A 16436-nucleotide genomic window follows, 5' to 3' on the forward strand; every position below is an offset into this window, starting at 1 on the left:
TCACATCCAGTCTGGTTCACTGGGATGTAAATAGTTCAGCAAGACGAATGAAAATGTGGGGATTCAACCGTTTCCTGTCAAAATGCTGTTTTATCAAAATGGAAATATTTTGTGAGAACATGTCAGTTTTGACAAATTGTTTTGATGAGTGAAGTCTAAACAAATTGTTTCAGCATTCTATGTTATTTTGATATAAAGACATCTCATTTCAACTCCATCATTTAGACCTCTATAACATAGTTACAACATTTATGTGTTAATATTTTTGTAACTTATAAATATTGCATTGAATGTGTGACAACTTAAAAATTAAAAGAAAATGTCAATATTGTAAGCTTTCTATAGTTTTGCAATGTGCTGTTTAGCTTTTAAAAAACTGCATATCTTGTCACAGAGTTACAGAATGGTTTGGGTTGGAAGGGACCTTAAAGATCATCTTTTTCCACCTCCCTGCCATGGATAGAGGCACTTCCAGTAGACTTTGGATGCTCCAGCCTTAGTTTTGCTGGCTGGGTGACCTGTAGCAGATCTCCACTATAATGTAACCCATCCCTGCTGGATGGAGTGGCTGGAATTCCCTTGTGTTGCCCTTCAGGTGTTCTCCTGCTGATCTGGGATCTTCTCTCCAGGCTCTGGGCATTTGTTTCTGGCACCAGCAACTTCACTTTAATGTATTTTAAATGTATATCTTATTTTTGTATCTAGTATATATATATATATATATATATATATATATATATATGTATGTATATCTAATTTGTATATCTGTATTAAATTTTGAACATCCTGAAAATTAATCTTTTAATGAGATTCTGGTATTTTAGTTTATTTCACAGTAGAGGGAGAAGAATTGCCTGAGTCCTGCCCAGCTATAATTCCCCTTGTTAACTATTTTTGTTCGTTCCAGTCCTAGGAAAGAGTTAAATTTTTAATGATAAAAATAGTTTCCACACTGAGAGTGTTGTCACTTAGCAGATTAATCTGAAAGATCTTAAACCGTTTTATAAAGCTGTTTAAGATGCTGTTCTTCACATATGAGAAAATTAAAACTCTGCTGTTTAGAGGTTGATGGGTTCCAGGGGGGGTTTTCCAGTAGAGGTGTCGACAGGTTGCTGGTGATCCTGGGTTATTAAAAAAACAAAAAATAAACCCAACGTGAAGAGCATTTTTTTGGGTTTTGGTTGTTGTTTTTTTTTAGGTATGGACAAAAATGAGCATAATTTGATATTACTGCCTGTTGGGCACATGTATCCATGGGGCATGCTGAGGTGTTTCCAAGGAGTAGCTTATTTTTAGGTGCTGTATGCCTGTAAGTTATTTATGCTACCATTCCTTTATTTTACCAAATGCAGCAGTTCAGATCCCTGAATTTTGTTCTTGCCAGTCAAGTGGGTGCCTTGGGGGGAAAAAAGCAGTCAAGAAAAATAAAAAACTAACCACGTTCTTCCCATTGTCTTGATGGTCTTTCAGATTTCAAGGTTTTTCCTGCACTTTGCAGTGTCCTGTTCTTGAGGGGAAAAAAAAAAAAAAAAGGAAAATGAGAATTTCCATGTAAACCTGAGAGGAGTGTCTCTGAGCAAAACAGCAACTTCTAGAAAACGAGATAAAATCCCAAGAGTTGCTAATGCGATAATAGTATCTCATATTCATTGAATGGAGTGCCTGTGCCTCAGTGCTGTCATGGGACTGCGAATGTGCTTTTAATCTCTTATTTCTCTAGAGAGGCAGATAAATCTGAACCCATTATGTGCTGAGGCTGAGGCAGGGCACAGAGATTTACAGGGTTGCAGGGAAAGAAGCTGCTGTCCTGGCTCTGGGGCACATGTTCAGGGGGATTGGAGGGGATGGGGTGTGCATTGCTCCAGCATTTCCAGCTGCTCTTGGAATGGTTTTCATGGTCAGCATGCACAGAGCAAGGGGAAAGGGCTGGGCTTGAGCAGCTGATGGGGAAAACCTGATGATAAATACTAATGGGGCTTTGCACATCAGCCAGTGACCAGCTGGCAGCAGCCCCTGCTCCTCAGGTGATGCCAGGTCCAGCTGCAGCCCGGAGTCTCAAGATGCAGCTTAGGAAAATGAGACCAAGGAGTAAAAGTGAGGAAATGGCAGTGGGTCAGAAGGGGAGGGAGGAATGGGAGCCAGAGGTGTTGTGGGCAGGGTGAATTGAATAGAGAAAAGTGGGAAGAATTTGAGGGATATTGGATATGATCCATTTTTTGGTGGAGTTCAGGTCTCTGGAAGGGGCACTCAATTTTATAACCTGAGTCTTCATGTTAGAAAGGTCCTTTTTCTTTCTCATTCAAGAATTTTTGCCAAACTAGAAGGTGATCTCTGAAATAATCATATTTTCATAGAAGGAGGCAGTGAGCTGCAGGGACCTGTTTGTTTTTACTTTTGCAAGTGTGGATAATTTCACTGAGGTCTGTTGGGAGTGGCTCACCCTTCACCAGCCCATCACTGAGTCTGGGAACTGGTATATCCCTACAGCTGCTCCTCAGGATTTTGGGAGGGAAATGTGGGATCTTTTTCAGGTGTATGAAGCCCATGGACCACTCCTGACTCACTGAATTAATTTAAGGCAGGGAAAATGTGTTGAAAACAGGAATACTACTGGAGTTTAGGTCACCATGGAGCAGGATTCTTTAGCCTGGCCACCTTCCCTTCCCACCAGCTGGCCAGCCAGCTAAAAAAAAAAACAAAAAACAAAAAACAGAGTTCTCCAAGCCCACCCAGCAGTAGGAGAGGTTCAGTAGAGCCTTTTCCTGTAGCTAATGAGGGAAAATGGGAAACAGTGATGGAAAGTTCACTGCTTCAGTCCCCAGGTGCTGAAGGAGTCTGATACGCCAGAGAGGACCAGCATTTCTGAGAGGGATGCTCAGGTTGGGCACCCATGCATTGCACTGACAGCTATTCTCATTTACCCAGCAGATTTTCCTTGGTTTGAATATATTTGTTTAACATTTTGCTTGGTCCTCAAAGGCTTTTGCAGATATCGTGATCATTCAGATTCACTTCATTACTACTAAAAATTAATATTTGCACTGTGGTGACTTGAACTGTAATACTGAGAAGGCTGATTGTGCTCTGTAGGCACAGAGGAAGGTACAAATCCCTGTTCCTACAACTTCCAGTGCCATTTCTTGTCTCTCAGAGGTTTCCAGAGTCGTTTCATCTATGCCACAAAAGCATAGTAAAGGAAAACCCTAGAAATTAGATTTGTATGGGAAGGATGGTTCTGAAACCACCTAGAAACTGAGAATAGCTCAGGTTTTTGTTTTTTTTTTTTCAGCTGAGCCTGTTTAGTCTGAAAACAGAGGTCACCTTGTGACTTTTGGACTTGGGAAGCCTCTAATCCAGATCTGAATGAGGAGAGGAGCTTATTTAGATGTCAAACTGTGAGGTGCAAGTCTTTCAAAAGGGACAGGGGATCTTTTTTTTTTTTTTTTTCTCTGAAAGGCGCTGGGAGACTGACTGATAGACAGCCAGATCTGTGAATCAGGCATCGTTATGACATCTCCAGTTGGGCATCTGGAAGTGGAAGCCCCTGAAATCTGTTAATCTGTTGTCAACTTTGAAAATCCTATTCTCCCCCCATCTCTCTCCCCCCCCACTCCTGCCAGCTTTGAAAGTTCAAAGTGTGTGCTTTTTATCACATTTGTCATTCCTTGGTAGTGAAGCTCTGGCATTCAGAAATTTGGCTGACAACTTTGTGGGAACGAGCCAGAATTGAGTTCAACTTGCACCTTTCTGTGCTGCACCCAGTGCTGTTCTCAGGGAGAGGCAGAAGTCTGAGCTAGAGGGACTCCAGCCTCATTCATTACTACAATTACTGTCCTCTCCCTGATGCCAAAATTCAGCTTGTTTTCTTTATCCTGAGGCAGGTGGACAGGAACTGATGAGGTGTACACAGCAGGAGCGTTTGAGAGAGAAAGTGTCCATATCTAAACCATTTCTTCTCAGGCTGTTCTTTCATCTTAAATAATGCAAAGGTCATAAATCTTCTGGAAATCATGCAAAATCGGTGCTGCAAAAGACTTAGAATGGTTCCAGGCAAGTTCAGACACTACTTTATGGAGGTTCAAGTCCAGCAGTGCAAGGTTTGATAATTTTAAGTACATTTAAATGCACATTTAAAGTAATTTAGATATCTAAATGGAATATATAGCTCAAGCTGGGAGGACTGGCTTCTGGGGAAGGAGCACAGCTCAGAAATAAGGTTGAGGTAAGGTGCACTATGGCTTGTGTCTTTATCCATGCCCAGTCCTGTGGATTACCATGGGGTGATGGTCTTTAAACGGCATATCTAGTTGTTTATTCGGAGGAATGTTTACATTTTCAAATGCTTGTGATTTTTCCCTTCTATAGGTGTTTCTAAGTTAGCAACATAACTGCATTCCTGATGATTTTCTCACACATAAGTAAGATAAGTTTGGAGAGAAAACAAAGTTTCAGATGTAAATTAATTCTCATTTACAGGCAGGTAGGATTAAAGTCGAATTTCTGGATTTTTGATTACAGCTGCACAGTGCATTTGAAGAGGCATCTCTGTCTGTCAAGCTGAGATATGCTGAATTATTGCCTTCATGTGTCCACTGATTTAAACAAGAACTGACCTGGAATGTGAATCCTAGAGGCAAAATTTATATATTTCAGTTCAAATCTTATAAAACTGCATACATGTCCTAAATTAACACTGGTTCACAGTGTTTACCTCAGAAATTATTAATTTTTTTTCCTAAATGAAACAGAAGTTCCTGATAAGGGAAAGGCTTTAAGTCTTTCTTCTTGCTAGTGTATTGACTCAGCAGCTGATACATGATGTTCTCAGGGTTGATTTTTCTACTTCATTGGAAAAGCACCTGGAGTTTCTGGTCTCCTGTCAAGGAATTGAAAGTTTGCACAGCTTCTTTTTTTCCCAGAGGTCATTAGTGAACATACAGAGAGACTTTATAAATCACATCTGAGCCCAGGTGATAAGCAGGAAACGAGTGGTTACACAAGCAGTGGCCAATTCTGAGTGGGAGAGATGGGGATGATAAGCCACGATGTTGTAAATCACTGTCAGTGGCTACAGTGGAGCAACACCTTCCCTTTTTTTGGGATTTAACTGTGTGCACAGGTTGCCCAAAGAACTGGACAACAAACCAGCTTTTTTCCTTGTCTGAGTTGCAGTTGCATCCAAAACTTTAGAGCTGGTAAATCCCGAGGAGATGTTTCTAAAATGACTCAGTCACAGGATGGTTTGGGTTGGAAGGAACATGAAAGATCATCTCAGGGGTAGGGACACCTTCCACTATCCCAGGTTTCTCCAAGCCCCATCCAACCTGGCCTTGGGCACTTCCAAGGATGGTGCAGCCACGGCTTCTCTGGGCAACCTGTGCCAGTGCCTCATGCCTCTAATAATGAAGAATTCCTTCTTAATAAATACACCAGGTCCACTGTGTGACACACACGTGGCAAGTCTCTGCAGCCTGCTGTGCTAAGCATTTCTTCTCTTCCCTTCCCCAGCAATCAAGGAGAAATACATGGACTGGACAGAGTTTCTCATCCAGGATCTGACCGGCGCCAGGACGGCCCCAGCGAATTTGCTGGAAGGTGTATGTATTAGATTGCAGTTCCTCCTCCTCGCTGTGTGCTTGCAGTGTCTGTGTGCCAGCCCTGGGACCTGACCCAGCCCTGCCCCAAAATCCATGGCAGCAGTGCCTGGACTCTGCTGGCTCTGCTTCTCACCCAGTCACGGGGAGTTTGTTTTGCCTTTTAGTTCTTTAGAAACCTGGGTGCTCAAAAAAGGCCTGGTGGGGGAAGGAGAGCGTGGAGGGGATCTGCAGAACGGAGAGCTCAGCGCTTCAGTGCCCCATTAGATCCATCAAACTGGTGACCTGAGCTGCCAGTCCATCTCTGCCCCATCCCTGGAAGTGTTCAAAGCCAGGTTGGATGGGGCTTGGAGCAGTCTGGTCTAGTGGAAGGTTCCCCTGCCCATGGCAGGGGGTTGGAACTAGATGATCTTTAAGGTCCCTTTCAACCCAAACCATTCTGTGACTCTGTGGCACAGGTTGGAGATGGGGTTTAGTAGGTTGTGGGGAGCAGTGTTAGGTTTATCTTTACATGGGAAGTGCTCCCTCAAGGACATTCCCTCCACCTAAGTCCAGCAGTCACATTTAGCGGGGAGGTTGTTGGGTGAGGTGGCCTCAGAAGAGCAGAAGGATTAATTTTTTAGATGCACCCATTTGGCCAAGAGCTCAGTCTGTGCAGCAAGTCCATGGGGTGGCTTGTACCTGGGACAGCCTCAGTGTGCCTTGACATCCTGGACAAAAAGCCCACAGCCTCACCTTGAAACCACAGGCAGCTTTTGCATCAGGGCCTGCCCTGCTCTCATGTGGGAGCATTTGGAGAGGAGACAGATGATCCTGCAGGAGCCCCTCATTCTTTGTCCCTCTGTGTTTAGCCTGAGAGCAGGGGCATAGAGGAATTAGTGAAAGTGCTCATGTTGGCTCGTGGGAAGCCTGTGTGCATCCAAGCACTGTTTTTGATCATTTTGTCCCTGGTCACTTCCACCATCCGCAGCTGCATCCTTTTTCCACATGCCCAAGCAGTATGAACAGACCTGGCAGGGAGAATTAATATTGTACCATTAGGGTTTCCCCCCCCGGCCCAGTGTAAGGGAAGAACAGCCTTGCAGCCCCCAGATAATCCACATCCTCAGGCCTGCTGCATCCCCATTCCTGGACTACTCCCAGGTGGCATATGCAGAATTCTGGTGGTGTCCAACCCCCATCTCTGGTGTGTGCCAAACCTCCCCTTTGTGCAGGCAGGGAAGAGAGGCAGAAAAGCAGAGAGAGAAAACACTGTGTTGGCTTGAAACAGTTTTTGACCCTTTCCTGGTGTTTCATGTGCTCAGGGCTGTCTGTGTCGTGCAATGTATGTTGGCCCCTGTTGACAGATTTGCTGTTCATGAGTGCTGCAGATTGTTGTTAGACTGTTCAATCAATATGTAGTGCTGCTTTTTAAATCGTGTTTTTTTACGTGTGAAGGGTTCTTGCATTACGGTAAATGTTAATGTTTCATGCAAGCCGATTATTAATCCTAGCCATTCAGTTCTCATGGGGTAAGTGACAGCCCATTGGCTTAAAATTCAGCACACAAATCAGGGAAGCAATATTCACTTTGATACAGCCAGGGATTTATTATAATAAGTTAAATCATTACACCATCGTTTCATATTAAAGACTATTTTGTTGCAAGCAGTTGTATGAGAGGGGAAAAAATCCACCTTAAAGTGGATTTCTGTTGTATTATTAAATTCTGACACTGCATTTTGCCATGAAATAATATTTGAAGAGATTATACAGATGCTTGCAGCTTGCACTGTAGAAAAGTAGCTTATTTTGGCAAATATATTGTTCTGAGAAATATCTATTAATCATAAATTTGTTTAAAATTGTACATGTGATAAGCTTTTTGTTAATTTTAATTGCTTTTTTTTACTATATTCTCATGCTATTGCCTGTTTTTTTGGATTAAGAGAGATGTATGAAAATCGATTGCATCTCAAAATTTCAATATTTTCAATATTCAGTAGGAAAAATAACTTTTTGAAAAACAAGGCTTTCTCCTTGTTTTGTTTTGTAGCCACTGTTAGAAAGAACCATCCTGGACTGACTCTTGATTTACAGAATTAATATTTTAAAAAGTAATGTGAGATGTTTATATGGTTTAATTAAGTAAAAGTGGGACAAACACACAGGAAAAAGAAAAGTCTTTGTTTTTAATGTATTTTGCTTTTGCTTAGCATCTCCTTTGGGGACCAATCCTTCCAAGTCTTGGGGTCATTTTAATACTGCTCTTAAAACCCCTGAATGGAGACATTGCATAAGAATTCAAACTTGTATTTAATAACAAATAAGAAATCTAACCGTTATGTTAAAGCTTGAGAACACAGAGATGCTCACACTCACAAAACAAAAACACTGAGCCCCAAAAGGGTTGTTCTGCAGAGCATCTCGTGGTTTTTTAATGCCTGTGCTTGCAGGTGGAAAGTTACACACATGTAAATGGCTTCAAAACTGGGATCCCAGAAAATAACCGTGTGGAAGCAAATAACCCCAGTCACTGGGATTTCTTGGGCATGGTGGCTTGACCCAACAAATCCTGTGTGCCTTGGGCTTGGATCCAAACCTGCTGTGCGCTTTGAGCTTTGGAATAACCCCCAGAGACTCCTGCATCCATGGCTGGGGGGGATAATTTGCTCTCCATGCCAGTAGGAATAAGATAAAGCTATCTTTGGTGAAAGAGATCAGTACACAGAGTGAAATTTCTGGGTCATACACAAAGTAGTCACCTTTTAGGTAAATATTAGGGTCCAGTCCTGTGGTTGGTTCTTATCAGCTGCAATCAATGAGAATTTGTTTAAAATCCTTCAATACAACTGGGCTTTGAGTAGTTCAGGAGCATCCTAAATGGATGTGCCTTACAAGCTGTTCCACCTTTTATTATTCTTTTTTTGTTGTTGTTGTTGATGATGTCGGTTGAGAAATTAGCACAACTGTTGTTTTCTGTTTTACTTCTGAATTTGCACTTGGAAGACATTGGGTAAAATAGAAGAAGAACAGACTGTTTGCTGATCGCTTGGATGATGGTGTGAAAAACAAAAATAATCTTCTGCTGTCATCTGTTTCCTTGAGAAGTCTTCAAATAAAGTTTAAAATAAGGAGTTTTGCTTCTATTCAAACAGCCTCTGCGAGGAAAAAACCCTGTAGACCTCATTACAGTTGATTCCTTAATAGAGCTGCAGGATTCCCAGAATCCCTTTCAGTACTGGATAGTTAGTGTGGTTGAAAATGTTGGAGGAAGATTACGCCTTCGCTATGTGGGATTGGAGGAGACTGAATCCTATGACCAGTGGTTGTTTTACTTGGATTGCAGACTTCGACCAGTCGGTTGGTGTCAAGAGAATAAATACAGAATGGACCCACCTGCAGGTAAAGAGCCTCCTTGAAATATTGTCTCCCTTTGTGGATGTTCACTGATGTTTTGAGATACTTTGTTCTTTTCTAGCATTCACATTGCTTTGTCAGTAGTTTCTGGCTGTGGCACAGATGGAAGGTGAAATCCACCTAATTTGGGTCAGAGTGGGTCAGCTGAACTGTGTTGTTTATTAAATAAATTCAGTTGAAGTCTTTGCAAGTCTGTCAGACTGTATGAAACAAGAGATTACAGCTTGGACAGGAAGCTCTTTAGGGTTGAGTTCAGTGTTCAAACCAGCTCGGATGGAAAGGGATTGAGACTGCAGTTAAGCCTGTCTGGGATCACAGCTTGATCCACCTTCTCCTGTGTAGGTTAACAACGTGTCCGGCTCTGTGCCTCATTTTCTTTGTGCTGTGGGTGTAAGTTTTTCCATGAGTATTAAGTTCCCCTTCTCTGGGAAGGTGTTTCTGATGTGGCTTCTGTCCCTCACACCCAATGAGGAGAGTTAACCCCAATATGTTCAATTCTCGTGTTCACAAGTTTGTCTGAGACTTGGGCCTTGAGTGCTTTTTGGAAGTGTGTGTTTTTCTTCACTGGTAGGTAGGAATCAATGTTCCCCATCACTTTTAAATTAGATGTGAATGCTGGAGAGCATGAATATCACCCACTGTTATTTTACAGAGTCTTTGTGTTACAGAGAAACAACTTTTTCATTGACCATCTCTCAACCCTCTTGGCCTGTATAGGTTTGGTGATTATAGAAATGGCCCAGAGGAGATTTGTGCTTCCTCTTTGTTCATCCCATTTGCTTTCTACTCTTTTCTCCTTTTATCCAGTTGTACATCCTCCTCTGTGGATTCCCCTCCCCTCATGCCTTTCTTTTCATTTTTTTCAGTTGTCTTTCTCTGAACTTGTTACTGGACTCTTTATTTGCTGGAGTTGTTTACTTTTCTTCTCCCCTCTCCTTGATTTAACTTTTAAAATTTCTGTCTCTTGTTCTTACCTGTTTTCATCTGATTGCTGTTTCCTTGCCTTTCATTTCTCTGGCCATTCACTTTTTAGTCAACATTGTTATTAGTGGACTCAATGCCCAGATCTTCTTCCTGACTTATTTTGACTTAAATTATTTTGACTTCATTATTTTATATCTCTTAAAGTTGAGCCTTGTAGGAGTTTACTGAGAAAACACCCTTCAGGTCTGCACTCCTCTGTTTTTGCCCAAATCCTCTCCTGATCACTGCTCCTGGGGTCTTCCATTGATTCCCCCTTCTGACCCAGCTGTCAGGCTCAGCACTGCAGGGAGTAGCCAGTCAGGAGTGGAAATCTGAGGAGTTTCTGGAGGCAGGAATGCTGGTTGTTCACTCCTGGTCGTTTGATGTCCACCTAACATGGAGTCACAGAATCGTCAAGGTTGGGAAAAAACCTTTAAGATCTTCTCGTCCCAGCATCCAACGTGTCCAGGAGGCATAATGAATTAGTGAAGTGTATGAGATACTAACTGAGAGTAAGAAGACAGAAAAAACCCCAAGTGGCTGGTCTTATGGGATCTGCTTCAAATTAAAGCTCTGCAAAAGGAATCTTGGAGCAGTCAGGGAAGCAGTAGTGAGTTGTGAGGATGAGATGCTGGCAGCAGAGAGCTCTAAAGAAACTCAGGGGTGAGGCTTTTAAACCACAAACTCAAAAAATGAAGTTTCCTAAGGACCTGAGGCCTGGAGACTGTGTCAGGGGTACATCCCCATGTGACTTCTTTAGGGAAGAGCATTTGGACTAGGAGAATGTCTGTTGTGTGAAAGACCTAGTGTGGACCTTCTTAGAAAGCAGAGATTCTGTGGGCAGTACCTTTTTTTTTTGCACATCGGGGATTAGATTCACCTGCCATGGTGCAGGCATCAAAAGACAGTTCTGTGTGAGAAGTTCCTTTCTCTTTATATTTGGTAGGGAAAAGAGGGTGCTAAGACACACCTAACGTAGGTAAGATGACAAGACATATTTTTAAGCCTATTTTTTTTTCACTCACGGGAGTTGAAACCAATGAACACACACCTGGTTGTCCTAAACTTTGAACATCTGAAGCCAGTTAAGGCGACTCCTTGATTGGTAAAGGGAGCAGCCTTAGACTGTCTATCAAAGCTGTTATGAATCCCCTCTGAAGAGATGCTGAGGACATGCAGCTGCTCCCAAATCAGGCTGTGTGTCCCCTTGCTATCAAACGAGGGTGTTTTTTATACATCACTTCTGCAGCTTGTGACAGTGCTTTGCCTGCCCTCAACTTGGATGCTACATATCCACCATGAGCTTTATTTCCCTCTGTGTCTGGGGTGTGACTTTTCCCTGTTGACCCACCTCTGGCACCTGCCAGGTTTCACTTCCAGGTCAGTCTTTCAGGATGCACAGCATCTCAGATAAAGGAGATCCCATGGACCCAAACAATATTTGGGATGGAGGGGTCTCTTTCCTGAAGCCATCCACATCCTAACACCAACTTAATGTGAAAGAGGGTCCTCTGGGGCTTGGAACTGGATGAGTTTTAAGGTCCCTTCCAACCCAAACCATTCAGTGATTCTATCAGACAGCATCTCAGCTGTCCTCTTCAAACAGACTCTGTATATGTCACAGGCACACTTGACTGAAGCAAAGGGGTTATAGCTTATTTTTCCCTTCAGATGTCTATCTGAGTCTGAAATAAGCCTTCTTGCTAGTGCAAATTGGCACAGGCTGTTTGACACAGAGCCACTGATGGCCTGAGCTCAGCTGTTTATGCAGGACGAGATCATCCCGTTTTATGCTACTTTCTATTTAAAGACAAATTGCCAGTCATTTTAATTGCTCACTACTTGTGAACCCTAATACAAATTGACACAGTACACTTTGTTCAATTACCTGGAGCCCTGGCACTTAAATAAAATGCTTTATGCTCTTTTAACCATGCAATTTAGTGTCCATACACTTGCCAGAATAAGTGAGATGCCACTAATTAACTGTGCATGTGATATTCCTTGCTGGCCCTTGAAACTGCCGGAGTTGCCTCTGTATCTTGAATTTTGTTGACAGTTCCTAGAGGAGTTGCTGCTTGTTTTCACTGATTTTGGCCAGAGTTGCCCAAAACCTGGCCAGAGTTGCCCAAAATCTTCATCTTTCCTGTGCTTCACTGGCATCACAATAGAAAATGAGGGTCTGTTTCCAGCAGGGAAGCATCAAGCACAGTTTTTGTGAACTCAGACTTTAAACAACAGGCTGGCTGCAGCATGGGGCAAAATCACGTTGTGTTGAGTATTTCCCTGTAAATTAAACCAAAAAAGAAAGAAACAAGGTGAGTCGTCCCCCTCCCTGCCCTTCATGCTGATCAGAATTCCTGCAAGCAAGGGAGAAGTGGGGCAACAAAACCATAAAACAACGAACAATTAGATAAAGAGTGCACTTCTTAACACTTGTGCCCGCTGCACACGCTGTAAACAAAGACTTGAAATCTGTATTCCCCTTAATAACCAGACAGCTGAGGAATTAAAAACACTGCCCTGAAAGGTTAACATTCCCCTTCAAGTGTGTTTAAATTCATATGCATATCCTTGATGTCTGTTCTGAAGTAGTGAGATTTGATATAGTGGAAGTATAAATACATCCACTTCAGTGAGTGATTCTGCAAATCCTGTTTTGATAAGGTCTTAAATCTTGAAGCTGTTGAGTTCAGAGCATAAAATTCTCTTGTACCATCAGTGCTAGGTGGAAACAGTGCTTGCTAATTCCCTTTTTTTTTTTTAACACATATTTTTTATTCCCTCCTTCAGAATTGTAAGATAGAGCAGTAAATCTGCTGCTAGCTAGTAAATATATATGGTTATTAGATGTACAGGATTTAAATGCAAATTGGGCCAAATTGAACCCTGATGTGAATGTGGGAAGCCAGGCTGGCCAAAGAAAAGCTCCACACTCTTCACTCTGTATCAAGGTTCGAGTTTATTACTGAGCAAATGTTCATTTCCATTTTAATAATTGTTGCAATCTATCTACCTATCTTCTCTCTTTGAGGCCTTGATATGAATGTTCTGCAATAACTTGTTAGGTGCAAGATAACAATGTGTTTTCTAGGGCAGGAGTAAATCCAATATAATGTTCCTCATCACAGTATTGTTTCCTACATTGTTCCCTTTGATGATTCATAGGCATTTCACTGAACTGAACCATAAAGGGCTTGTTAATATCATGATTTAATAATATCAAACCTGTGTAAAGAAACTTACTGGAAGCAATGTGAAGCTGCACAATGATGTTGCCTAAAAGTGTAATGATGAAAATTCATAAGTGTAAGTCCTTGCTGTGGTGTGATGCTCTGGTTTGAGTGTGATACCAAAAACTGTGTCTGGGTAGAGATTCAGCTGAAGTGTTTCTTCCCGCACCCACCCCAACCCTGCAATTAAAAAAAACCCCAACAAAATCCAAACACTTTCTGATGAACAGGTGCCTTAATAATGATAATTTTTGTTTTGTTCAAATATGACTAATATTGCCTGAAGACCTGAGGCTCCTCAAGCTGGGTAACATCAGGTATTTTGAGAAATGAAAATCAAAGGAGAGTTTTTTTCACTATTTTCAAGTAATGAGATAATACGATTCTCATTCCTTCAGCAGTATTTGAAGGATGTGAATTTTTCTGGGTTTTACTCCAAGCTATAAAACACAGTCTTCCTCCGGCGTGCCCCTGCTAGGTGCTTCTGTGAATTTATCCATGCTGCACAGCTTGGAATATAGACACTGTTCATTTCACTTGCTCTGTCCATTCATGTGACTTAAGAACTTTTAGTCTTCCAAAAATCTTTGATCTCCAAACAGTCACCTCTTGGTTTTGTTGTGTTTTTCTTTTTTTTTTTTTCTTTTTGTTATTGTCATCCCTTTAGATATCTATTCTCTGAAGACTATAACTGAGTGGAAATGCGCTCTGGAAAAATCCCTAAATGATGCAGCAAATTTTCCTCTCCCAATGGAAGTGTTCAAGGTAAAAATTACTTTTCCTTTGCTTGTGGAACCTGTGATGAATTAACATCATGCCATGTTTAGCAGCTCATCTTAAACTTTTTCTGGAAAGGCCTTTGCTATAATACGTAACCATGGAAGATCACAAGTTGGATGTTTGTATAAAACACATTTTATGTGTGGACTTATTTCTTGGTCGGTGTTTTCTGGGGGCTGGGGGTGACCAGCAGAGATTTCTCCAGTTATTTTTCTGTTAGATCTGTACAAAGACATCATACATAACTGAAATAGCACGGCTGTGATTATAAAAGTTGACACAAACTGGACAGATTTCTGTGAGCCTTGCACCAAAGTTTTCACCTGATCACAAGCCACAAGGTAGAGAAACCTCCTTCAGGGACCTGTAGTGGAAGTGAGAGATGATTTTGTTCCAACTTACTTTTTTATACATTTTTTTTTACTCTCACTCTGGTGCTTCAGCCCCAAGGCACTGCCTTTAATTTCCCATGTAAATCTGCACTGCTGTTAACCATGGTGGCTCCAGATAATCCTGATTTACAGTGTGCCTGTCTGGTTTCCAGCAGTTCCATGCTGGCTGGGGTGGGATGGGCAGTGAGAGGATGTTCAGGGAGGTGTGTGGGGCACTGCTGTGCTCTGGTGTCACCTCTTGCTTGAGGACCTGGTGGAGCAGGCTGCCCTCCCCACCACCAGCCTGAGGACCCTCTGGGTTCCTACCCAGCCCTTCAGCAGCACTGCACTGGGATATTCCAGAACATCCCTGGAATTGGTGCAGTTCATTTGTTGATGTGGCACTTGGTGGTTGCCTTGGCAGTGCTGGGTTAATGGCTGGACTTTGATCTTAGAGGGCTTTTCTAACTGAAACAATTTGGTGGTTCTGTAACTGGAAGGAGGCTCTTACCATGTCCCATTCTGGCTGCCAAAAAACCCTGGTGCCACCTTCACCCTCCCTGCAGGGACGTGGCAGCAGCTTCCCGTGAGGAATCCAGGCTCCTCGCCCAGCTGGGATGCACTCAAATTAGCAACGTTAATTTGGGGACACTTTGCTAATAGCCCAGGCTCATTGGCAGTGTGGGAGCTCTGCTGTGCTGGGAGAAGAGGGAAGATTGGTGTTGGCCTTGGGCACGGATGTGGGCTTGAGGAGCTCTGTGTTGGGATGGAAGTGGCGTGTGGAGAGTTCTGGGTCTCTGCCATTCATCTCATCCAAGGCTTCCATCTGCCAGCTCTATTAAAAGTTTGCATTGGCAGCTTCAAGATCAAAAATGCTTTGTGTGGGGCAGGGATTAAATCACAGAAGGGAATTTCTAATGTGTAAATTTTATTCCTGTCTGTGTGAAAGAGTGAAGAATGTTTCTAATGAGGCTCATGAAACATCCTTTTTAAAAAAAAAAGCTTATAGCTAACAGCTGTGTTGCTGGCTCTTCCCAGTGTGCCAGACTTATACCTATTTATTTTAATTATTACATGCAGGTCATAAATTTGAATTCAGCAAATCCCAGTTGCTGTGCTGTGTGCTTAGATCTTGCAAAGGTGTTCCTCTTAGGGGACAATGCAAAACCTTGGAGTGCTTGAATGGCCCAAGAGTAGAGTTACTTTGGGACCAAATGTGGCAAAAATGTCAATGTTTAGGTCAGTAGGACTTCTCTATTTATCATAATGTGTAAGGTGAGCACAAGATGAGCAGAATTCAGATTTTGGTTCTGTCTGAGCCCTGGTTCTGGTGCTGAGAAGGCAGGAGACTGAATAAATTTTCTGTGTGTGGGCATCACTTTATTCTGCCCATTTAGGGTGAATCAACCCCATTTAGTACATCTTAATTAAGGAGAAAAAGACAAGCTGTCATCTGTGCCTGTCAGCAGGTCTTCCTCTAGTAATGACCTAAACATGAGTTAAGGCTTTAGGAGACTATCTGGGAGTAAACTCAACTGATCTTGCAAAGAAAGCCAAGGATTATGTGTGGGACCATCAAGTAGAATCCCAGGTCCCTGCAAAGAGTGTCATATCCAAAGGTGTTTTTTATAAGTTCCTTTCAATTATAGTTTTTAAAATTTTATTTACAAACCCAGCACAGAAGTAGTGTCTCTACACGGTGCCTGGGGCTCCTTGCTGTTGTAGCTGTTGTGTGTTAGGTGAGATAAAAAACACAAGGTTGACAGCTGGCAACTCTTAGAGATCTTCTGGAAAGCTGAAAATGTCTACTTTGGCAGGCATGGTAACTGCACACTGAGCAGTTACATTCTGCCTTTTCCACATTTCCCTGCAGAATTCCGTGGCTGAGCAGGGTGTGGGTGCGTGCTTGCTCTTCATGAGCACGTCCCCTGGGCTGGATTATGACTTAAATCCATGTTGTCCTTAAAGCTCTCCATGGCTGAGGGAAGTGTCACTGTGGTGCCATCAAGCTGTCCCCAGGAGGTGGCACTGGCAGAGCAGAGCCACGTTTGTAGGGTGAGAAGCAGCTGCCCTCAGGGGTCTGTCAGCCCATTGCT

At 42.5% G+C, this 16436-nt stretch overlaps 1 protein-coding gene across 1 annotated transcript in view; it reads left to right on the forward strand.

Annotated features, from left to right (window-relative positions):
• The window catches only part of SFMBT2 (Scm like with four mbt domains 2), a 92345-nt gene that overhangs the window by 26465 nt on the left and 49444 nt on the right, over window positions 1–16436 (forward strand). Inside the window, exons 4-6 of the mRNA XM_053978525.1 lie at window positions 5509–5597; window positions 8732–8978; window positions 13857–13954. Of these exons, the coding sequence (XP_053834500.1) occupies window positions 5509–5597; window positions 8732–8978; window positions 13857–13954 (434 nt within the window). The remainder of the gene's footprint in view (window positions 1–5508; window positions 5598–8731; window positions 8979–13856; window positions 13955–16436) is intronic.

This window comes from Vidua macroura, chromosome 5, assembly GCF_024509145.1.
Source record: "Vidua macroura isolate BioBank_ID:100142 chromosome 5, ASM2450914v1, whole genome shotgun sequence".
NCBI classification, from domain to species: domain Eukaryota; kingdom Metazoa; phylum Chordata; class Aves; order Passeriformes; family Viduidae; genus Vidua; species Vidua macroura.